Here is a 25445-nt window from a genome sequence, read left to right as displayed (position 1 = left end):
GTACTTCTTTATAGTCATCCCCTCTGATGTGTGTTTTCTAGAACATTGAGCAATTAATTCTGACACTCTGCACCTGGAGACAGCATCGCATCCCACAGGCTAAGGCCTCAGGCTCACAAGACTGTTCCCACCCCTCCCTCACTCCCAATTCAGGCCAATCACAATCCAACCTGCTATAAATTGGAGGTTCCCACAACCCCCTCCTTAGGTTTGATTAATTGCTTAGAGTGGTTCACAGAGCTTGGAAAAAAACATTTATGTACTTTTACCAGTTTCTTATAAAAGGGGTTATAAGGGATACAGATGAACCACCAGCTGAAGAGGAACATAGGGTGAGATCCAAGGCCCTGGTAACCACTGCTCTGTTTTTTATTCCTATAGTGTTGCCTTTTTCAGAATGTCATATAAATGGAATCATAGAGTAGTAGTTTTGAGTTTGGATTCTTTCACTTAGCATAATGAATTTAAAATCCATCCATTTTTTTAAACTTTTTTTTTTTTTGAGAGAGAGCACAAGCTAGAGGGGCAGAGGGAGAGAGAATCTCAAGCCGACTCTATGCTGAGGAGAGCTTGATCCCACGACCCTCAGATCACAACCTGAGCCAAAACCAAGAGTCGGACACTTAACCAGGTACCCCAAAATTCATCAATTTTTTTGCATGTCATTCAGTACATGGACATAGCACAGTTTATCCACTTACCACTGAAGGACAGGCAGGTTGTTTCAAGTTTTTGCTATTATGAACCAATTCTATGAACCAAGCTGTTATGAACATTCCTATTACAAACGTTTGTGTAACAAGTTTTCATCTCTCTTGGATAAATGCTAGAGTAGAATTGTCTAAATGCAGGTTTAATTTTATAAGAAATGGCTACACTGGGGGCACCTGGGTGGCTTGGTTGTTGAGCGTCTGCCTTTGGCTCAGGTCGTGATCCCGGGGTCCCGGGATCAAGTCCCGTGTCAAACTCCTTGCAGAGAGCCTGCTTCTCCTTCTGCCTATGTCTCTGCCTCCCTCTGTGTGTCTCTCATGAGTAAGTGAAATCTTGAAGAAGAAGGAAGAAAAAGAAGAAGAAGAAGAAGAAGAAGAAGAAGAAGAAGAAGAAGAAGAAGAAGAAGAAAATAAATGGCTGCACTGTTTTTCAAAGCACCTGTACCATTTTGCATTTCTACCAGCAATGAACGGGAGTTGTAGTTGCTCTAAATCCTTCCTAGCACTTGATATTGTTTTGTTTTTGTTTTATTTTCTAGCCATCCTCATAGGTGTGTAATAATATCTCCTTGTGGTTTCAGTTTGCATTTACTTAATAACTAATGATGTTGAGCATCTTTCATGTGTTCTTTTGCTGTCCCGAGAATATCTTCTTTGGCAAAGTGTTTGTTGAAATGTTTAACCTTTTTTTTTTTTGAGTTATATGTTTTGTTACTGTTGAGTTGGGTGAGTTCTTTATAAACTCAAGACTTAAGCCATTTATCAGTTTTGTGTTTTGCAGCTGCTTTTCTTCCAATCTGTGGCTTGTCTTTTCATTTTCTTGATAATGTCTTTTGAAAGACCAGAAGTTTTAAATTGCAGTGAAGTCTAACTTATCAGATTTTTAAAAAATTTTATCTTATGGGTCATGCTTTTTAGTGTTATCTAAGAAATCTTTGCTGAACTCAAGATCACAAAGATTTTCTCCTGTTTAGTACTTTTCTAGTTCTATTTAGGCTTCACATTTAGGTTGATGATTCATCTTTAGCTAACATTTATTATGGACCAGACACTGGGCCCAGTGCTGTGGGATCACAGAGGAATGTGAAGGAGTCCTTTGCTCAAGCATCATCCAGGCTTAGGAGCTGGAGGGTGGAAGACGGCATTTTAGGCTCGCATAAAGGATGCTGTGGATGCTCAGAAATGAAACAAGGGACCAGAAGCAGAGTTTTATAAGGACTGTAGGAGTTAGGCTGAGAGTAGGAATCAGGGGTGGGAAGCCCACTGTTCTGGGCGTGGCATGGCCTTAGGGATACCTGGAGACTAGATGACCCAAAGCTGCCAGTTATTGGTACCTCTGGGTCTGGAAGACACCTGGAAGGAGTGGGCAGAGCACGAAATGTGCCGTACCCTGAAACAAAGAAAAGGTTGGGGGCGGCTTTATAGCATGGCTCCTGCTATGGTTTTTGAGGGACAGGGGACTGTCTTTCTTCACTGAAAGTGAAGACTCAACTGTATCACAAAGCCCATCCTTAGGGGGCAGCTTCAGTGCCGTTCCACAATTGTCTCCAGCTCTCACCCTAGGGACAGGGCACAGAGCCGTTGCTGTCACTGCTGTTCCTTGTAGATTTTCTCCTGAGAACCCTGCAAGGGACAAGTAATGACAAAGTAGTCCCAGGAGCAGCCTGCAACATTATCCCTCATATTTGCAGCTATTGTATATATTTAAAACACAATACCAGAAGCGTGTCATGCCGAGGAAAGAGAGAGCATATTCCAGGCACTGAATAAATTAACCCTGCAAAGCACAGCAGTGGCTTTCATTAGCCAGCTGGCATTACAGGAACATAGCTGAAGCCTGTGGGTTAGAAAAGAATATTTCAGGAATGCGAAAACAAGAAATCAGCTGCATTGGGTGATTTAACTTAATCCAGTAACAATAGGGAAATCCAGTGGAATGACAGACTCTCACAGTCTGTGCGAAGGGACAGACTTTGCCCATCACTCAGAGGGGGTGTCCACCAGGGTGGACATGAGTCGGGGGGCAACCAGGGTGATGGTGCAGGTGAGAGTTAGCTCCCTGCCCCCACGGAACCTGTACAAGCTCCAGAAAGTTCTATCTTTCCCTCATTTCTTTTTGATGATCCCCTAAGTGAACACAGACTGCTAACAGGCACAGCTCCTGCCAACCCTCTGCCTTCTCCCCACCCCACCGCACCCCTGCCACAGGCCAGGGTGCTTTCTGGGATGGCTGCTGCACCCAAGGCCTCGCTGCCTGCCATCCTGCAGACACCTCTCCACGGCTCCTAGGGCTACACTGCTACCTCTCCGCTACCATTGGTCCCTGCCACCACCATAGTTTTGGTTTTTTTTTTTTTTTTTTTGTCACTGAGAGGTGCCAGACAGCCAAGTATTCAGTATGTCCCCAAAGACTCTATAGTGGGAGACCTCAGAATTTCAGTGTTGTTTTGATGGCCCAGTTCCTGCCTGTCTCCCTCATCCCCAGAGGCCCTTTGGCTCCTCAGACAGACTGCCAGGGGCCCTCCCTCACCAGCCTCCTGACATGCCACACCTGCTGGGCCACAGCACCCTGCGTGGTTGGGATCCAGTTGAGGCCCTGCTCTTCTGAACTCTGCAAGCTCTCATGACTCAGGGCTACCTTTCCAGGACAATGTCATCATCGTAGAAGATCCACTTCTCCCTGATGGGTGCCCTTTGTGAGACTGTCAGCAATCATGAGACTGAAGGTACGATATCAGAGAAGACCACCATCGTTGAGCAAGGAGCAAGACAGAAATCAGATCCAGTCTTAATTTTTCCCCTATATAGATAGTCTTTATTTTGCCAAGCTCAGGACTTACTTTGGTTTTTAAATTGGTTGTCTGTCCCCTCCCCACCAAGCACAAATACATGCTGAGAGCTTGGGCCCTTGTCAGGTGAACCCCTCCCTTGGTCTCCTGAGGACACCCTGTCTCTGACGGGAGATGCAAAATGAGTGACGAGAAATGACCAGAGGTGAACACACACCTTCCAGGGGGAAGAGAAATTCAGTAGTCATGATTAAAGCACTGGAGGGGGGCAGCCCGGGTGGCCCAGCAGTTTAGCACTGTCTTTGGCCCGGGGTATGATCCTAGAGATCCGGGATTGAGTCCCACGTCAAGCTCCCAGCATGTAGCCTGCTTCTCCCTCTGCCTGTGTCTCTGCCTCTCTCTCTCTCTCTCTCTCTGTCTGTCATGAATAAATAAATAAAATCTTAAAAAAAAAAAAAAGCACTGAAGGGGAAACGAGCCCTTTGAGGAAGTCCCATTGCATTGTAACCCATGGACCCCGCTGGCTGGAGAGCTTGCCACCGCCATGGTGGACTGTGACACTGTGGAAGAGCTCCCGCCAGTGCTCTCCCCTCTGAATCAGAAGTGGAGTGTGGGTGGGATTCTTCTACCACAACTCCTGAGTTGGTAAACCGCTTTCTTAGCAGGAGGACCAGTAAGATGACCCTCTGTCGTTTCTCTTGTTGACTCTCATTTGTAATATACATAGTAGCACATGAAGGCAGCCTCTCCAGACTTTGTAGAGCTGGTGCCGGCTTCTTCCTGGCTTATGTTTCTCTTTGGCAGAAGGCCAGTGTGGCTAAAGTATTGTGAGCAAAGAGGGGGCAGCAGATGTGGTGAGAGGACCTACATTTCTACCTGTGGACAGAGGCTGTTGTCACAGAAGTTCCCTATTTTGCACTTATGCTCAGCAGTGCTGGGGGGAGGCTTTGTGCCCTCCCTCCTGGGTCTTGGTAGTTTAGGAGGACTGAGGCATGTTGGTGAGGGCACAGGGGTTCTGCGGGCGGGTGGAGCGCTGTGCCCTGCCATCCTTGCATTGTTCCTAGAGGAAGTAGAACAGAATGAGTCAGAACTGGCCTGCCTGTTGCCTTGGAAGCTGTGCCACTGACATCACTGGGTTCTGCCCCTTGTCCCACCTGATCTAGGGGCTCCACTTGGGAACAAAGACACAAAAAAAGTTGGATAAAAGACAAGATACTTAGACCTGATCCTTTAAATTACTGGGCCCCTAAATCTGTGGTTACCATCAGCTACCATTAAGCATCTAACATAATTTAATTTATTTTTATGTTTCAGTTAAGACCTCTGAAATCCTAAACCATAAAAATGGAAAGTATTATTTACTATTACTGTGAAACTAGGACATATACCAAAAATTTTAAATGCCACCCTTCAGGAATAAGTCCAGGAAACGAGATGAAGCAGTATGTGATTTTAAGATTTAGTATTGAATAACTTTAGGAACTATTTCTCAAGCATGTTATAAGTGATTGAGATGAATTTTTATAATGCTAATGCTTATGCATCAGTGTGAATATTATTTTCAAGGTAATAATGCTAGGAGGCACTGTATCTGTGTCAATGGGGTTCTCAACCTGAAAGCAATTTTGGGACTAGATTTGTTTCCCACTTGTTTAAAAACAAAAGACTCATGTATAAGGAAAAAGATTGTCATTGCTTTATAATTCTGTATTGTATTTGCCCATTAATTCAGCATGTACTCAATGAATGACACCCCATTTGCAGGGCCACATGCTGCCTAATGAGGGAGGGGCAGGGAAATACTAGCACACATTTCTTCAATGAAAGGCAGAAGCTAAATATCCATTAGCAAGTATTTGTTGAGCACCTACTATATGCCCCCCCCCCCCCGCCCTAGTGTAAATGCCATGAACACAATGAGAAACAAGGATGGTAAGGCCCTGCTGTCACGGCGCTTCCATGGTGGTAGAGGGAGGCAGATAATCAATGACTATGATAGTCTTAACTTGGTGATGAAGGCTCTGAAGATATGAACAGGATTGTGGCATGGAGTGGGAGAGCTGCTCAAGAGAATAGAAAAAAAAACACCTACTAAGAGGGAGTGCTCTTGAGCTGAGATGAACTGGGGGGAAGGTACCCCACTATGTGAAGGGCTGGAGAAACAGTCCAGATGGAGGAAATAGAGTGCAAAGCTCTTTGGTGGGAACTAGCTGGTCATGTTCAAGGAGCTGGAAGCTACCCGTGGGACAGAGCAGAGCAGAGCTTCATGATTGAGATGGACCGGGCCCAGTGGCCAGGGGACTGGGTAGAGGGTGCTGTTGCAGCCTCCAGGTGAGAGACCAGGACAGCTCAGATGGGAGCAGGCCACAGACAAGGTATGAAAGTGCTGAAAAAGAATAGCAGAGTTTTCTGGAGTTTTAGAGGCAGGAGTTAGAAAGGGGATAGAACATTCATAGAGAGAGATCTCCAGATGAATGCCCCAAGATGAGAACTGGGGGAGCCTGCTGGCCAAGTGGAGAAGGGAAAGTGGTGAGTGGGATGTGGCCAAGCCCAGCTGGGTGGTCCCTGAATCTGGGGCAAGGAGGAGCAGTGAGCCCAGGCCTGGGTGCCTGGCCTGCAGTGGTATTGCCCAGGCCTGCATTGGGGAAGTTTGTGGATACTTCTCAGCCTCTCTTGTCACCGACTATACAGTGTGGGTGACAATGGCTGACTCATGGGGCAGTCAGGAGCATTAGAGAGACTAATCTCTGGCAATCGCTGAATGTCGTGCCAGGCACAATAGTCCGTGTTGATAAATGTTAGCTTAAAAATAAATTAAGACGAAGGATTTTGAGCAGGAAGTGATGATCCCAGCTGAACTTTGAGAAATCTGTCAGGAATCTGGGGGAAGGACGAGTTTCAGGAGAAACTCCCCACCTCCTACCCCCCGGGGCAAGCGTGAGAGCTGCTACTCAGGTCCCTGCTGCAGAGAAAGGCAGGGCTCTCTTAGGACACCTTGCATGAGTCCCATCCCCCAGCCTGGGCAGCTGCAGGCTAGACAAACGGGAGCCCTAAGGAGGAGCCCAGGATGCCACTGAGGGTTCGAGTCTGGGAGAACAAATAATAGAAATGGGGAAGTCACGAGGGACAGCTGGCTATTCAGGGTCTGTGTTGTGCACCAGGCTAGGGTCGGCCACACTCAGGCAAATGCCCAGAGGCTGGCCCCTGGGAAGGCTTCGCAGCTGCCCAGCAATAAGTTGGCAAGCAAGTCTGAGAGCCCTTGTGAGGCCCGGTGCACTGAGAGAAGTTTCTAGAGGGGAAATACATGAGTTTGCTTAAGAAGGTGGCATTGAAGTTGGCCCGGCCAAGGGAGCAGGGCCAGTGTCCTGCGCTTCCTCTCTTTGCCCCCGACGTCTCCTCTCTTTCTTCCAGTGAGAGCAGTGAGCAGCAGATTGGAGAAAGTGGGAGGATGAATTTGAGGCATTTTTCCCCCCGACTTCCCTCCTAAATGAGTCTCCGTGAGTGGGTTGCATTTCTTTACCGAAGGCCACAGCTTCTGTCTTTTAGTCTCTCTGGGTTCCAACTGCTTCCTACCCTGAGCCCTGCAGCCTTGGGGTGATAACAGCCCTAGCTGGAGGGTTCTCCACGTTCCCTTTTTGGTCTCCGTATCTTGCCCACACCCTTGTATATGGTTCCTTTCTGAGCTCTGCCTAGCAGGCGGGGCCCGGAACTGGGACCAAATAAATAACGTGGCTCAAGACGCTTCCACCTAAATAGATTTGAAAGTCTCCAGTTCCCTCCTATACTGCTGGTTTTGGTTTACTTACCACGTTTTAAAGAATTGTGTTAAAATACCCATAATATAAAATTTACCATCATAATCATTTTTGAGTGTGCAGTTCTGTGGCATTAAGTACATTCATACGTGTTGTTGGGCACCATTCAACCACAGAACTGTATTCACCTTACAAAACTGGATTCTATACCTATTAAACAGGAACCCCCATGCCACCCTCCCCTCAGCCTTTGGCAGCCACCACTTCCTGCCTCTATGAACTTGACTATATAAGTGGAACCATATGTATGGTATTTGTTTTCTTCTGATTGGTTTATTTCACTTGGCATAATGTCCTCAAAGTTCATCCATGTTGTGGCATGTATCAAACTTCCTTTTTAAGGCTGACTCATATTCCACTGGATGCATATACCACATTTTGTTTATCCATTCATCCATCAATAGATATTTGGGTTACTTCCATCTTTTGGCTATTGTGAATAATGCTGCTATGAACATGGATGTCAGGTATATTTTTGAGACTCTGCTTTCAGCTATTTGGGAATATACCCAGAAGTGGGCTTACCAGATCATATGCTAATTCTATTTTTCATTTTTCAAGGAACTGCCATTCTATTTTCCATAGTAGGTGCACCATTTTACATTCCTAGCAGTAATACACAATGGTTCCAGTTTCTCCACATCCTCAGCAACACTTGGTGTTTTGTGTTTGTCGTTGTTGTTTATAGTAGCCATCCTGATGGGTTGGATGTGGTATCTCCTGGTGGTTTTAAATTGCATTTCCCTAACGATTAGTGATGTTGAGCAGCTTTTCATGTACCTATTGGCCGTGTGTATAGTATATCTTTGAAGAAACATCTATTCAAGTTCTTCGTCCATTTTAAATCATGTTTGCTTTCGTTGAGTTGCACGAGTTCTTTATATAGTCTGAATATTAACCCTTTCTTCATCTGCTCAGGCTGTCCTACCAAAGTACTACAGACTAAGCAGCTTAAACAACAGACATTAATTTCTCACAGTTCTGGAGTCTGGGAAGTTGAAGATCAGGGTGCTGGCTGATTTAGTTCTTTCTGAGGACTCTTTTCCTGGCTCATGGACTACCACCTCACTATGTCCTCATAAGACCTCCCTTCAGTTCCTTTTTTTTTTTTTTTTCTTTTTGAGATTTTATTTATTTATTCATGAGAGACACCAAGAGAGATAGAGAGGCAGAGACACAGGCAGAGGGATAAGCAGGCTCCACGCAGGGAGCCCAACACAGGACTGGATCCCTGGTCTCAGGACCACATCCTGGGCCGAAGGCGGCGCTAAACCACTGAGCCACCCAGGCTGCCCCGTTCAGTTCCTATTAAAAGAAGGCCCCCAATCCTACCAAATTCAGCTCCCATACTTATGACCTCATTTAATTTTAATTTATCTCTTAAAGGCCCCATCTCCAAATATGATAACATTGGGGGCCAGGGGTTCAACATATGGATATGGAGGATGTAGGGGACACTGTTTGGGCCACAGCAGACCTCTTACCAGAAAAATGGTTTGCAAGTACCTTCTCCCATTCCATGAATTGCCTTTTTGCTCTGTTGATTGTGCCCTTTGGTGCACGAAAGTTTTTAATTTTGAGGTAGTCCAGTTTGTCTATTTTTCTCATGTTGACTGTGCTTCAGATGTCATATCAAAGAATCCAATGTCATATCCAATGCCACAAAGCTTTTCCTCTATGTTTTCTTCTAAGCATTTTACAATTTTAATGCTTGCATTTAGGTCTTTGATCCACTTTGAGTTAACTTTTGTTTATAGTACAAGATAAGGATCCACATTCGTTCTTTTGAATGTGGCTATCCAGTTTTTCCACCACCATTTGTTGAAAAGGCTGCCCTTCCCTACAGAATGGTCCTGGCACTGCATCATAGTTTTTATTCTTAGTCACCCTTCGATAGCTCTTTTTAAACTATTTCTATAGAAAGAGCTCTTAAAGTATTTTATATTCATTTCCTTCTCTCCTGCCTTGGCTCATTCACTTTTAATTCTTTTTTTTTTTTTTTTTTAAGATTTTATTTATTCATGAGAGACACAGAGACAGAGAAGCACAGACATAGGGGAGAAGCAGGCTCCATGCTGGGAACCCAACTTGGGACTTGATCCTGGGTCTCCAGGATCATGCCCTGGGCCGAAAGCGGCACTAAACCGCTGAGCCACCCGGGATGCCCTCACATTTAATTCTTTGATGTGAAACCACATTATAGGTAAGGAAATAACTACTGATTAGTGGCTATCCACTCCTTGGGATGTTGGCTTCTTGGTTCAGCTTTGGAGACAGCAGGATGGCCCCGGGCAGTGATTCTGAGCCTTCATTGGTCTCAAAATAGCTTCCAGATTATAACCTCTTTCTAGGGTCTGCATTTCATATTCAGTGACCCGACTTATCCCAGATTATATCCTATTTGCTAAGGATCTCTGCCTTGTGGCAGCGTTTCATAGTTTCTGCAAGTTATTATTCCATTTCTGAAGTGGATTGTTTTTTTCTTTTTTTCACATTTGAGACAGTATGGTTAATGATGTACAAATGTTCTTTTCCATTTAGATTTTGTTTTATCACTTCTTGGCTCTCGTTTTCGTTAAATGTCTTCTGCTACTGACATAAATTTCAGTTTGCCATTTTTCTTCTGATACCACATGGGGATCTATTCTTTTCCTTATTTACTAGGAAGGAATCTCAGGCTAATGGGATAACTTCTCAGGACCACAGGAAATAATAAACTTTGAAGGATTTCCTGTGGCCTCCAGCAGAAATCTGGGATTCCCACTGCTGCTCCTAAAACATTCTCAGCATTAACATTTTGATATTAGATGGGAAACGAACCGGGTGCCCATCAAAGAACTAGTGTTCAAGGAGTCTTGTTCTTCCCCTAGAACTGAGTTTCTCAACCTCAACTACTGACATTTTAGGTCGGACACCTCTTTGTTGTCGGGGCCGCCCTTTGGATTGCAGGATGTCCAGCAGCATCTCCAGGTCTAGCTGATAGCACGTCCCAAGTTGTGACAACCAAAAATATCTCCGTATACTGCCAGATACCCCCGGTGGTAAGAGCATCCACTCCAGTTTACGACCTACTGTTGAGGTCAAGAGCAAACTCAGCACATGTTCTAAAAAGCTCGAGTTAGATATTTTCAGCATGTTGTTCACTTATGTTCTATTTCCTGCTGAGTCCCCTGGTGATTGAGCTATGTGAACATTCATATTTTGTTAGTTCTCAGACTTGAATGTTTCAGCTTTCCGCTTCCTGGTGCTTATTGTACTTGTAGTAAAGACCTCAATGCCTCTCCCACTCCCAGACACTCATTATTTCGTGATCGTCCAGAATGGTTTCCCCATCGCCCTTCTGTTCTCTTGCCTTAAAAAGGTCATAAATCTGAGGCCCCGAAACAACCCTTCCAACACAGGTTCTGAGGGCAGCGATTAAGTAGCAGAGTAACGCATGTTGAGGGAGTGGGAGACATTTGCATGCGCTCTGACTTTCCCCTGGGACCAGACACCTAATCGTATTCCTAAAATACCTGTTATATCTTCCTTCTCTCCCTCTCTTTTTTCTTTTCTACTTTATGCCGTATGATTTATGAGTTGCAGTTTAAATATAAGTCTAGTCTCTTCTGGAAAGGAAAGAAGCTCGGTAAGAAAATAAAATAATTGAAAAATGTAAAGGAAACAGCCCTGGGAAGACCCTCTTCCCACCCTTGCGGGAGTGGGTTCCTAGATTTAACTGTAATTCTTTCATCAGCTTGATCCTTTGAGATGGTTTAGGAGGATTTGCAGAAATCAGGGAATTAACAATAGAAACCTTAAAAAAAAAAAAGATTCTTGTACTTGGTCAGAACCCACCTATTTATTTTCTGTTACTTACATCCATAAGGAAATTATTATTCACCCAGTAGTCACACCTGTTTTCTCAGTAGCGAGGCTATATTAAGGTTGGGGCCAATTCTCAGGATGGGAATGTGTCTGCTCTCAGTATTTATTTTCTTCTCTACTTTCCCTCTTTCATGTTTCCACAAGAAAATAGGCTGTTCTGTATACAGGATGAACACTTTCCTTAAATCCAGTATGTTTGGCTTCTGCCGCTGAAATTGATTTAATGGATCCATTGTTGTGTACTGTTGAGATAATAAAGCAGAGCAGCCCTCTGCTGAACACGATTAATAGTGTTTGTGGGGAAGGCAGCTAATATTTGCTGAGTGTCTTTTGTGTGCCTGGCCCTCAGTATCCATGTTTTCTTTCCATCTGCACTAATAACTCCACTTTATTTGGTGAAGATGTTGAGAATCGTGTGGTGTTGGAAAAGCATCCCGAGTTCACACAGCAAATGGTGATGCTGGGTTTAGAGCAGGAACGTTGGATCCAAAAGCATTCCTGCTTTCCCATGGAGCAAAGATCAGCCACAGAGGCCATTTCCATACCCGGTGTTTAACAGCCAATGACAGCTGGGCTTGAATCCTGGCTCCATAATAAACTGTGTGATTTGGGCAAGTCTCTTAATCCTCCTGAGCCAAAGAAGTCTCCCCATCTGTAAAGTGGGGGTGATACTTAACCTCCTAGGGTTAGGGTGAGGATTTACAGAGACATCCATGAAGAGTACTTTGCAGTGTCTTGCCAGGCTCAGAGTGGCATAGAGTAGTTGCTCTCACACACTGCACCGTTTCTATAACTAACTGGTTCCCTGCGTCAAAAGTGGAGTGCACAAAAAAATCTGCAGAAATCCAGGAATGGGACCTATGGGCACCTGCTCCCCTTCCCACAGGAGGCCTTCCTAGAAGTGGGCAGAGAGCAGAGCCAAGGCCGGCCAGGCACTGCCAGTGGACAGCTCTGACCATAAACCTCTCCTGTCCCAGGAGAGCCTAGAGCTGGGTATACACAGAGCAAGGAAAAAGAGGCAGTCTCCGGAAGATGTGGAGAACTCTGGGAAGACACTGGTGCAGGCCGGAGGTGAGGGCTGGGCAAAGTTTAGTAATGTCCTAAGCCATGAGAAGAGGGAGCAGGGCGCCAGGCTAGTGTTGGGTCTGACCAGAGTGTTTTCCTCACACACTAGCTCTCATCCTCTTATCCATCCCTGGGAAGTAGCAGTGACCCTGCAGAGCCTGATATAGCTCCAGGTATCCCATCCTGTATGCTATATAGAGTTCTTTCCGTGGTTCACAGGAGTGGGACATTAATTATCTCATTTCTGTATATTTTAAATCTGGAAAGAAGGTGGAATTTGAAGAGAAGAATCTGGCTGGTACATGGTTCCAAAATAGAAGCCTTAGTCTGGGAAAAAGAATGAGAAAAGAGAGTGAAAGGAACCAAGAAAGGATAGCATTGTGAACAGGAGAGGTCCAGATGACACAAGCGCATGGCTACATCCATTTGGAAATAATTTGATTGGGTTCAGAAGGTTCTAGGAGAAATAGGGAAAGGAGGAATGATATAAGTAAGGTAACCCTGAGAATTTTGCCTCAGAACAAGTAACTCATCAGTTTTTGAAAAATGGCTGGAGATGCCTGGATGGCTCAGCAGTTGAGTGTCTTCCTTTCTTTCAGGGCTTGATCCTGGGGTCCTGGGATGGAGTCCCCCATCTGGCTCCCCGCAGGAAGCATGCTTCTCCCTCTACTTATGTCTCTGCCCCTCTCTGTGTGTCTCTCATGAATAACTAAATAAATCTTAAAAAAGAAAGAAAGAAAAGAAAAATGGCTGAACATTTTCAATGTGTACCATCCAGAAGATGGCCAGATTTGTCACCAGAGATTCAGAGAGGAGTTTAGATCTTGAGTTTTGACCAAGAATCACCTTGGTCTTTGGCAGAATCATCTTACGTTTTCATAAAGTAAGCCCTGTAATAGTCATTTTGAAGTAGTGGTAATCATATGTAAAAGGATGCCTTGATTAAATAGATATTTTATTTGAGTCATCTTCATAAGACAACCTGACACGTTGCAGGTTGGTTCTGTAGTAACTGATAAAAGTAATCAGTCATTCTCTTCAAGAATTATTCAGTTTGGGGTGCCTGGGTGGTTCAGTTGGTTAAGTGTCTGCCTTCAGCTCAGGTCGTGATCCTGGGGTCCCGGGATGAAGCCCCATGTCGAGCTCCCTGCTCAGTTGAGAGCCTGCTTCTCCCTCTCCTCCCCATTCTTGCTCTCTCTCTCTCTCTTTATCTCTGTGTCTCAAATAAATAAAAATTAAAAAAAAAAAAGAATTACTCAGGCTCTGTCAATTCATTTATGTTGGGAGTCCCAATAAAATTAGTCGCTGTGTAGTTGTCAACCTAGGAATGCTCTCACTGTTGCCATGGAAACCAGCATTAAAAATCATGGGTCAAGAAAGAAAAATAATTGGTGCTAAACATCAGTAAAATACACAAGAAGTAATATGGAATTTTGAAAAAGAATCATCATATTTGGAACGAAGCTGAGGCTAATAAGGTTCAGAACTAATCACATAAATGAAGTCGTGGATAAGTTTTCTCAGAAAACTATAGAAACAGATGACACTATAGAAAACAGATGACAAAGTCTTTAAATACATATCTCTTCACCTGTAGCCACGTTCGCACAGCCTCGGGTATAGTGGTGCAGAAGCAGTTCCAGGTAGATTCTGGGACATGTGCCACCGCCAGCTAATCACTTTAGGAATAGGAGCTGGCTGGCCCTGGCCAAGAGGCATGTCAGTCAAAATGGTGTCTTGCAGCCAGAAGAAGGAGACAAGAACTGGAAGAGATCACTGCCTGAGCCAGGCTGGGGAGGGAGCCTATTGTTTTTCTGAATGGTGGCTAATGGGGTCTACTGGGATACAGGGACGCTCAGAAATGGGGATTGCCCAGAGCCGCTTGGCACCAGCTATGACCCCTCCCTTGGGGACAGTTAATTAGACCTCCAGGTTCTACCAGCAGTGACCACTGGAAATAGCTGTCTGTCACCTACAGATGTTTTTTAAAATGCATTTTTCTGGTTTGTGCCTTTGAAAGGATGCGGCACAAAAATAAATAAATAAAAATTAAAAAAAGAAAGGATGAGGCACTACCTGTGGTTTTGGTATTCTGCGTCACACCCTTGGCCATGAGAATACACAAAGGCAGGGGCAGAGCTAGAGCTGAATGAGCCCCCAGAGAGCACTTACTCCTTTGCTGTTGCGTTATTGAGAGAATTAACTGGCTCTGAGGGGTTGAAGGGTCCGGAGGCGGCAGGCCCCACCTCACTCAGGCACCAGAACCCTGACTGCGATGGCAGGACTCAGGCTGCCTTCCACACCTCTGCCTGCAGGCCCTTGAACTGCAGCCTGCTACTTAGCACGGATTTCTTTCATAAACCAGTTCAGTGAGGGGGTAGCTCTGCCTCACAATGTCAGGTCTGACCAATTAAAACATGCTCCATTAATTTTTAAGTGATACCCATTTTTGCCCGAAAGAAGGAAAATGCTGTGCTTCTGGGAAATCCAAGTTTCAAATAATTCATTTAGATCCATTTGAAAATTAGATAGATCGTGCTGTTGTCAACCTGGAAGCTGCAAGACTTACAGACACAGAATGTCTTGACTCAGGCTGCCCTGTTTTAAAGGGATATGCATATGGCATATGGGCATATAGAATAATAGTATAGCCTAATGATGGTATGTACCATACCATATGCTAGTATGGTGATACCCTCACCGCCAAGGAGCTGACATTTTGCTGAAAAGTAATGTAGAACATCCGTACTATCTCACATATGGTTTCACTGATTTGGAAAAAGCCAATGTAAAGGGGGCACCTGGGTGGCTCAGTGGTTGAGCGTCTGCCTTCGGCTCAGGACATGATCCTGATGCAGGATTGAGTCCTGCATCAGGCTCCCCATGGGGAGTCTGCTTCTCCCTCTGCTTATGTCCCTGTATCTCTCATGAATAAATGAATTTTTAAAATCTTAGAAAAAAAAAAAGCCAATGTGAAGCAAAGGGGTTAGTTAGAGAGAATGCTCACCGTGCAACCCAAAGAGAAGCCCTCCTTCTCTGTAATAACGGTGGGAATGAGGAGATGGAGGAAAGCTCTGTGATGGTGCTCAGCATGTTCGAGCTGTGGACACTCATGCTTCTCTTTTCAATCTTGTGCAGAGAGACAGACGCACTAGGACAAACATGAGGAGTGCAGCCAAGCCCTGGAATCCAGTCATCAAAGCGGGCAGCCATGGGCCAGACCGGGCGCGGCCCCTCCCTGCAGCTTCTTCGGGCATGAAGAGTTCTAAATCTTCCACCTCACTGGCGTTTGAGTCCCGGCTCAGCAAGGTACGGATGAAAACGCCCAGTCCAGGGCTGCTGAGTGCCCCCGGGGACCCCTGGGTGCGAGGATTGAAGAGGGCAGTAAGCAAGCCTCATGGCCTCTCAAGGCCAGGAAGGATCCAAGGAGGGTCCCAGGAGAACCAGCCCATCCTGACCCAAAGGAACAGAGCAAAGAGGGTATAGCAGGGGTGCTCTGGGATTGAGGAAGGACATGTGTAAAATGTTTAACAGAAACTCAGATTCCCCTGCCCTGGATTCTGTGGACTCTCCAGTTAGAACTTTGCCCACAGAACCCCAGGAGATTGGGGCGGGGCGGGGGGGGGGGGGTTGAGATCACCAATGATCTTCTCAGTCCTGCTCATGGAGTTGTCAGTTCTTTCTTGTCTTAACTCCCCATCAGCAGCCTAAACATGGTTGATTATGCCCTCTGTCTGGGAATACCTCCTCTCAGTTGTCTCCTCCCTCCCAGGAGGCACCTCCCAGTCCCCATTGATGGCTGCTCCTCACCCCCTGGGCTTCTAATATCAAGTGGGCCCAGCATGCAGTTTGGGGGTCTCCTCTTTTCTAGCTGCTGTGTCACCCCCAATGCTTCCCTTACTATCCTGAGATGAGATTCAGAGATAGTATAACCTCCCTACACACATACTCTTGAGAAATCAATATAACATCCTGACTATAAAAGGAAAAGAAAAGGAAATTAAAAATATTTAATTTGTGTATAATTAAATAATATGTATTTCCATCTGTATCTGCTTGGGCGTGACTGCTGAGAGACCAAAGGCACTCCTTAGAGCACCCTGGATGGGGCAGCTGTGCAAGAAGTATGTTGTTTTCATATATAAAATGAAGGGATGCTTGAGGCTCAGATAATGATAAAAAGGCGCTCCACCCTTGAGAATGTCTGCAGAATGTGTGAAAATTCTGTGGCATATGGGACACTGTTGTGTGCAGGATTGCCACATGCATTGCAGGACAACTGGGTTCCCTGTCCTCCCACCCATTAAAAATAAGTAGTGCCTCCAATCAGTATGATGAGTAAAAATGCCCCCATAAATTCCAGCATGCTCCCTGAGTGAGTGTCTGCACTGTCCCTGTCAAGAACAGCTGTTCTAGGTGTTAGCATCTGTTCTCGTGAATTTAGATACTACAGTTGATGCTTTTGATTTTAACATTTTCTTCTTTCTAGCTTACTTCACTGTAAGTATACAGTATATAATACATATCACATACAAAATATGTGTTGCTGAACTATTTTATTGGTAAGGCTTCTGATCAATAGTAGGCTATGAATCGAGTTTTGGGGGAGTCAGAAGATAGACATGGATTTTTGACTGCATGGGTGTTGGCACCCCGACCCTTGTGCTTTTCTAGGGTTAACTCTATATGTGGATGGCATACAAATTGACATCTCCATGCAGGAGCACTCCAGCTGATATTGTGACATCGCCTCTTAGCTGTCTAACAGGTGCCTAGAGGGGCGCCTGGTGGCTCAGTCGATTAAGCATCAGATTGTAATCTCAGGGTGGTGGGATTGAACCCTGCATCAGGCTCCGCACTCAGCACAAAGTCTGCTTGAGATTCTCTCTCCCTCTCCCTCTTTCCCTGCTTGCATGTGCACTCTTTCTTTCTCTCTCTAAAATAAATAAATCTTTTTTAAAACTAAAAATAAAAGCCACCTAGAATGCAACCTGTCCAAATCAGATTCCTTCCCTACCGCCTTACCTGCCCCCATCAATCTTCCTGCTCCTCATGAATCTTCCCCCTTGAGCAACTTCATGCTCTCAGTGACTCAGGCCAGAGCCACCATCCTGGGCCCTGCTTTTCTCATATGCCACAGGCCATCAGCAAAATGCTATCACTTCTACCTTCAGAATCGATGTCAACTTCAGCTGGCTCCCACCGCCTCCCTTGGGACCACCTGGCTCATGCCACCACCTTCCTTGCATGGCCTTCCTCAATGATCTCTGTCCTTTTGTCTTTGCACCCTACATTCTGGTCTCAGCAGAAGCCGGAGTGGTCCTTTCAACACATATGTCATCATTTCTCCATTTAAACATCCCTCAAGGTTCCCCATTTGACTCAGAGTGAAAAGCAAAGTCCCTGACATAGCCAGTGATGCCCTGGAGATCCTATTCCCTCTCAGATGTCATTGCCCTCTCCTCTGCCCTGCTCCCTGGGCTCTGGCCACACGGTCTTCTGGTTCCCAGGGGCACTGTCCCTCTGTGAGCTAGGCGCACTCCTGAAGCAGCCTGTTTGCTGCTCTTCTGCCTGGAGCGTTCCTCCTTCCCACCCCTACACCTCTGCCTCTCCTTCTTCTTCTTCTTCTTTCTTCTTTCTTCTTTCTTCTTTCTTCTTCTTCTTTCTTCTTCTTTCTTCAGATTTTATTTATTTATTCATGAGAGTCACAGAGAGAGAGGCAGAGACACAGGCAGAGGGAGAAGCAGGCTCCCTACTGGGAGCCTGATGCAGGACTCAATTCCAGGACCCTGGGATCATGCCCTCAGCTGAAGGCAGACGCTCAACCACTGAGCCACCAAGAGTCTCTCAAAATGTTTTTTAAAGCAATGTTTAATAAAAAAATGTCTGAAGTCCAGCAAGGTTTCCTAAGGACAATGAAGTGTTGGCTGGTTATGCCAGGGAGGGATAGGTCAATTTTTTTGGAAACTTCTTCCACGGGGAAAATGTCAGGGGAAAAGCAAAAATCCATGTTGTCATTTCTGATTCTTAGGGTCCCCAGGTCTTACTCTATAAAGGGGAAGCATTTGAGGGTCAGGGTAGCAGAATGAGCCATACCAAGCCTGTGGTTCCCTAGCTCTTGTCACATTTCTATGCTTTTTCCATTTTCCCCTTTCCACATCTAGTATTGGGTAAAGGATTCATTTCCCTCAGTAGTTTACTATGGAAATGGCAAGCACCCAGAGAAGTTAAATGACAGTGACACCCATATACCAACCACCTGGATGCTAGTTGCCATCTTACTATATTTGTGTTATAGTGAATGGATATATATGGGATGGATAGATATATCTGAATTCATCACAAATAGGAAAACTGAAACAAATCTCGCAAAGTTGAATGATATGCCCTACTTCAAATACTGGCCCCAGCCGCAGGAGCAGAGTAAGAACAGGATGAGGGACCAGGAGCCCAGATGGCCCAAAGACTGTTACTGTAGGTTTTCCCTATGCTGCTCAAGCCCTGGGGTGCTCCGAGGCAGACAGGCCACTTCATTCCAGCCGTTAATAATAATGCCCAAGTCTATTAGTCAGGACCCCCTTCGCTGCATATGGCAAAGCATTGGCTGGAGCTAGCTTCAGCAGAAAAGTAATGGATTGAGCAGATCTGAGGTTTCTATGTCATTTGGAGTAGAAAAAGGTGCAGGCTTGGAGCTCAGAAAGGCCACAACCTCTCTGAGTCTAGACTGGAACACACCAGTCTCTGTTCCTCTGTTGCTCATCTATGCTTGCCTCTGACCCTCTGCTCCTCACCTGCTGATACTTGTTCTCCTTCAGCAGTCTTACATAATCATTCTCTAGGAGTGCTGCACCCCTGTGCTGCCTGCTACGATGGCCACTAGCCACGTGCAGCTGTTGAGCCCTCGAAATGTCAAAAAAAATTTTTTTAAAAGATTTTATGTATTTATTTATGAGAGACACAGAGAGAGAGGCAGAGACATAGGCAGAGGAGAAGTAGGCTCCATGCAGGGAGCCCAATGCAGGACTCGATCCCAGGACTCCAGGATTACGACCTGAGCCAAAGGCAGATGCTCAACCGCTGAGCCACCCAGGTGTCCCTCGAAATGTTAAAATTAAATGTGCTGTAAGGGTGAAATACATACCAGATTGCGAAGAGTCAGTACAAAAAAATGTAAAATGCCTTATTAATATATTTTACATTAACTGATAATATTTTGTGTTGGGTTAAGAAAATATATTCTTAAGGTTAATTTATTTTACCTTTCATTTTGCTTTTTTAACGTGGCCACTACGCTTACGTGGCTGGTGTTATATTTCCATCAATGGTGCTGTGCTAAACCATTGGTTCACAGAGTGTGGTTCCCAGATAAACAGCATCAACACCAACAGGCAACTTGTCAGAAATGCAGATTCTCGGGGCCTCACTCCAGACCTTGGGAATTGGCAACTTGAGGATGGTGTTGGGCAGATTGGAAGCTGGGGTATAGGAAGAAGTCTGCATTTTAACAAGCCCTCCAAGGATTCTCATGCACACCCCAAGTTTGAGCGCCACTGCTCCAGCCATAACACATTTCTACCTTTGAAGATGGGATTAGATTACATGTAATGATTTTAGAGCTTTAGATTCTACTCCCTGCCCCCATCTTTGTGGAATCGAGAGGAATTTCTTAGTTACATTAATCTGTAAGCCATTTAAACTTTTTGCTTCTGTACGCTTCCATGTGCAGGTGCTCAGCAGCTTAAATATCAGTGAAAGCATTATTGTAAAAACCTATTACACATATCAGTGTAGCACCTGAAGTGCATACCTGCTTAGTGATCCTCTCTGTAACAAACCAAAGATCTCAAGCGGTGCCGAAACTGCATTCAGGGACCAGGAAACAAAGCCCAGAGTGCAGCCATGAATAGAGACAGAACAAGAATTACTAAGACTAGTGGCTTCCCATAGCTGATGCTACAGCCAAAAAAGAGTGACAGAGGAAGAGATCTGCTTCAGAGGACAGGAAGGACCAGTTTTTCTTCTTGTATGCTGCCTCCTGGGGGAGCTTTCCCAGCAATAAATCTTTCTCAGATGGGATGCCTTGTGGAAGGTGCTTCCCTGTAAAAGCCTTGCTGCCACCCAAATTCCCCACGCTGTGTGGGAAGGAGATAGCCTGCTGCTGTCCTCTTGCCTGGAAAGGGCAGGATCGGATCTATTTATAACACAGAGTGGGACCACCAAGGGGTAAGTCTCCCACTGCTTGCTTACTCCTGTCCTTTCTGAACTCCGCCTGTCATCTCACCAAGATTGGAGCTCTTTTTTTTTTTTTTTTTAAGATTTTACTTGTTTATTTGAGAGCGAGAGAGCGAGCACACAAACTGGGTGAGGGGCAGAGAGAAGCCGACCACTCACAGTGCAGGGAGCCCAATGCGGGGTTCCATTTGGGGACATGGGATCTTGACCTGAGTTGAAGGCAGATGCTTAACTGACTGAGCCACCCAGGGGTCCCAAGGACAGAGCTCTTACGGAAAGCTGGAATGAATGGGTGGTAAATTCTACCCCAGGGTGCCACACCCGGGGGGCTGAGCCTGAAGGTGGGTGGAGGCTGTGATGGGATCGAAGGAGGCAGTTTCAGTTAGGGGAGGGTAGGGGGGTTGAAAGGGTGGGAAGAGCCTTCTGCTGTGGCATTTGATTATTCTACACTTTGCATCAGACTTACTGATTTTAGTACTGTCCAAAAATCAGACAGAGGACAGCAGAACCCACTGCAAATGCTAGAAATTTCCGTTAACTGCAACAATTTCCCTTTTTCATTCGAGGTGTTGTCCAGGGAATTTTCAAAATCTAAAATCAAAATTGATTTTCTTTGAGGACCCAGGAAGGCATCTGGGCATGCTTCCAGGCAGAGCAAATAATAATTTTTTTTCTATTGAGAAAAAGTTGCTGACATCATGAACTATTGCCATTTAATACTAAACACATATTTCACTGGTGACCTGACATAATTTGAGACGCTGGAGAAATTGGGTGCAGGGACCCTTGTTATTCTGAGACAGAAAGTAGAGAAACAGTGATAGAGTCCCCATAGGAAGAGGAATCAAGTGACTTCTTCCACAACCCAAGTGGCATGTTTAGTCCTGTTGTTAAACTAGGGGGTCTGTGCTACTGGTCAGAAAATACGATTCTGCTTACTTCTAGTAACTAGAAGCGCATGCAAATCATCCTTTCAATATTAGCTATTTGTTTTTTAAATGAACAATTTGTTTAAAAACATTGATCAGAATTTCTGGACTAATAGTAAGACTTTTGCCACCCCCCCTCTTTTAGAAAGTAGGCTATGGAGAATTACTGTTTCATGAGTAGAGTCTCACTTCAGGATGATGGACGTGGATGGTGATGATGGCTGCACAACAGTTTGAACGTATTTATTTATTTTTTTATTTTTTTTTATTTTTATTTTTATTTTTTTAAAATTTTTTTTTTAATTTTATTTATTTATGATAGGCACACAGTGAGAGAGAGAGAAGCAGAGACACAGGCAGAGGGAGAAGCAGGCTCCATGCACCGGGAGCCCGACGTGGGATTCGATCCCGGGTCTCCAGGATCGCGCCCTGGGCCAAAGGCAGGCGCTAAACCGCTGCGCCACCCAGGGATCCCCAGTTTGAACGTATTTAATGCCATCGAACTGTACACTTCCAATGGCAAATTTTATGTTATATTTTACCACAATAAAAAATTTTCTAAAAGAACAGTGGAGAGAAAAGGAACAAAGTAGACTAGCATTTGCATGGGTGGAACCAGGGCCTCACCCAAATTATAACCTGCCCCTCATTTTCCTTTTTTTTTTTTTTTTTTGTGGAAGCCAAACACACTTATAACAAAGTATGTTATTAATCTTGGTCTTAGCTATACAGCTCATTGAATTTTTACATATGTTTGTATAACCACCACCAAGTCAAGATATAGAACATTCTGGGGGCACCTGGTTAGCTCATTCAGTTGAGCGGCTGACTCTTGTTTTCAGCTCAGGTCAGGATCTCAGATCTGGTCAAGATCTCAGGATCTTGTTCCACACCCTCAGAGACTTCTTTCCCAGTTAGTAACTCCCCCAGAAGTAACCACTATTTTAACTTCTGTCACCATTATTTGGTTTTACCAATTCTTAACTTCGTATAAATGAAGTCAGGAAGTATATACTCTTTTGTGTCTGGTTTCTTTCACGTAACATGTGTGTGGGATCCATCCATTTATTAGTGTAGCAGTAATTCTTCTTTTTTTTTTTTTCTTTCTACTGTGTACTTACCGTTGTATACTTGCCCCTTCATGGGACGCCTTGGGGGCTCAATGGTTGAGTGTCTGCCTTTGGCTCAGGGTGTGATCCCAGAGTCCTGGGATTGAGTCCCACATCAGGGTCCCTACGGGGATCCTGCTTCTCCCTCTGCCTATGTCTCTGCCTCTCTGTGTGTCTCTCATGAATAAATAAAATATTTTTAAAAAAATAATTTGCCCCTTCTGTTGACAACCATTTGGATGGTTCTACTTTTGGGCTACTGTAAATAAAGCCACTGTAAATGTTCCTTTGATGAACCTATGTACTCATTTGGATATAGACTTAGGAGTGGGATGACTGAATCATAGGTGCAAATATTCTGCTGTAGTAGATCCTGCCAGTTTTACAAAGCGGTTTAGCAGTCCACACTCTCCCACCAGCAGAGCATGAGAGTTCCAGTTGCTTCAGAACCTCACCAACACTTGGTTTGCTTGTTTTTTTTTTTTCTTTCAAGCCATTTTGCAGTGTGTGTAGTAATACCCTGAAATCTAAACAATGCAAAAGTGGAAATGTTTGTGTGTGTGCACGCACAAATACTTAAACACCTAACCTTCAGTAAATGATCCCAAAGCCAGTGGAGCAGGAGGGAGTAGAGCCGTTGGGGTCTCAGCCAGTGTGTGTGTGTGGGGGGGGGGGGTGCTGCTTGCTCCACATCTCCATTGACTTGAGGGCTTTTCATACTACTTTTTCCAGATGTCATGTAGATTCGGGATGGCTCCGGGCATCTGCCTGGCTCCGGCCTTCTAATTATATTCCTCTTTAGAGATATTCTTTCAAGAAGACTTAGAATGGTGGAGAAAATTTATTTGCGGTGTTTCTCATTAACCCTGACTGTAATTTACCTGGGCCGACCTGTGAGCTCCTTTAGGGGCTCCTCCCCCTTAGACTTCAATTCCTCTCAATAAATGTTTTATGCTGGTTCCATGACAGGGAAGAAAGCAGAAAAGGAGCAGAGAGGTTCTGCTTTCTTTCTGTCTTCCGTTAGCAGTGCTCTTCTGGCCTCCAGAAAGTTCCTCTCTTCCCTTTGAACATGTTGTCTGTGTGAGGTCATATGCAGAGTGCCTGGTGTGGAGCTGGTGGTGAAGATTCGGATCGTTTCTATCTCATCCTTCTACTTCCTCTATATATATGTGCATGTATATATATATATACATATTTGTACATATATACACATACATACATCTCTGTGACTGAGATATGTATTTTTAAGCTATTTTTTGTTGTCCTTGAATTTTTCGTGCATTACACTATCTTGCTTTTTATGTGCCTCACAGTTCTTTCTTCATCGGCTCCCATCTTTCAAACAAACAAACAAATAAACAGAAAAACAGTTTTTTTTTTTTAAAAAAAAAAAAACAACAACACATTATTTGAAGTGTGACATGATGGGTAATAGACATCCATAATCTTATATTTTGCAACGGTAATGGAAGATCATACTCTGACCTGTAAATGATAGGCACAGGTTTACGTAGCTTTGCATTTTTCCACTGCACATGATCGTGCCTCTCAGGGTGCCTTTAGTGCATCTTAACCACCGGGCAGGTGGTACCGCTCAGGGCTTTCTTGGTGTATAGCATGCCTTACTGACAGTGTATGCTTTCATCCTCCCTCTATCTGTCTCTTAGCTCAAGAGGGCCAGTAGCGAGGACATGCTCAACAAACCAGGAAGTACCACCACTTCGGGGGTAGTTCGACTGAAAAAGACTTCCACAGCTGGAGCCATATCCGAGCCTGCTGAGAACCGCCTGAGGAGCAACCCAGGTAGGAAGGAGGTCAGAGGGTCCCAGGCAGGAGGGACTCACGAAAGAGGGACCCAGGCAGGGAGGACCCAGGAACAAGGGATCCAGGCAGGGGGTACTGAGGCAAGGGGGACCCAGGTGAGAGGTATCCAGGCAGGGGGGACCCAGGAATGAGGGATCCAGGCAGGGGGGACTCAGGTAGGGGGAACTCAGGAAAGAGGGACCCAGGCAGGGGGGACTCAGGCAGGACAGACCCAGGAACGAGGAACTCAGAAAAGAGGGACCCAGGCAGGAGGGACCCAAAAAGGGGGGATTCAGGAAGGAAGGACCTAAGCAGACCATTCATCTTGGCGATATGAAAAACCTTCAATGACTCCTGCATCCCTCCCCTCATCAGATGTGTGTTACTGGCTCTCATTCCGGGCCAGGATGGGGTTTAGGCAACAATGTCCCTGCCCACAGGGAGTTTACATCTAGTGAGGAGCCGGAGGAGAGACGAAAGGTAATGAGAGTACTGAGGCTCCCTCTGTCCATCCAGGTGTCCATCTGTCACCGTGTGTGTGAAATCCGTTGGCGGTCCGGGCAAGGTGGTGTATGTTCTGGGGTTGTGTTGGTGTGGGGTACATTAGAGGAGTGAAAGATCCCATAGGTCTCTCGCAGACGTGGGTGTGCAACATCCTTCCTGGATCCTCTGGGACGGGGAAGACCCTCTGAGTCACTTAGGTGGCAGTGGCCTCTGGAACCCACAAATTTCCTCAGTTTTGCTGGTTTTCTGAGAATCAGAAAAAGGTATTTTAATCATCCTATTTGAGTTCAGAGCTTGGGAAGCATAAAACATCAGGAATGTGTTTCATTTTCTTTAGGTAGATGTACATAAGAGAGCTAAGAATTCCATGGTCCAACTGTTTCAATGCAGATATCTGTGTATTGATAAACTAAGACAGGAAAATAGCTGAAATATGTCATTATTAATTTGTAATGGATGTTGAACTGTGGTATTCTTATGATTTCTGCATTCTCCACAAAACACCACAATCCAGATTAGCTTTTAAAGGTATATTTTAATTTATTCAATTTTTTTTAAAGATTTTATTTACTTACCCATAGACAGAGAGAGAGAGAGGCAGAGACACAGGCAGAGGGAGAAG

The 25445-nt window shown here is 45.1% G+C and overlaps 1 protein-coding gene across 4 annotated transcripts in view; it reads left to right on the top strand.

Annotated features, from left to right (window-relative positions):
* SPECC1 (sperm antigen with calponin homology and coiled-coil domains 1) overlaps positions 1-25445 on the top strand; it is a 228542-nt gene that overhangs the window by 11316 nt on the left and 191781 nt on the right. For all 4 annotated transcript variants that reach the window (XM_041771937.1, XM_041771938.1, XM_041771940.1 and 1 more), the window contains exons 2-3: positions 15385-15555; positions 24184-24319. In XM_041771937.1, coding sequence (XP_041627871.1) covers positions 15409-15555; positions 24184-24319 — 283 coding nt within the window. In that variant the 5' untranslated portion in view covers positions 15385-15408. The remainder of the gene's footprint in view (positions 1-15384; positions 15556-24183; positions 24320-25445) is intronic.

The sequence above is a fragment of the Vulpes lagopus genome, chromosome 10, assembly GCF_018345385.1.
Source record: "Vulpes lagopus strain Blue_001 chromosome 10, ASM1834538v1, whole genome shotgun sequence".
NCBI lineage: Eukaryota > Metazoa > Chordata > Mammalia > Carnivora > Canidae > Vulpes > Vulpes lagopus.
Note: the sequence above shows the minus strand (reverse complement) of the source record. Positions and strands in the feature narration are given on the sequence as shown.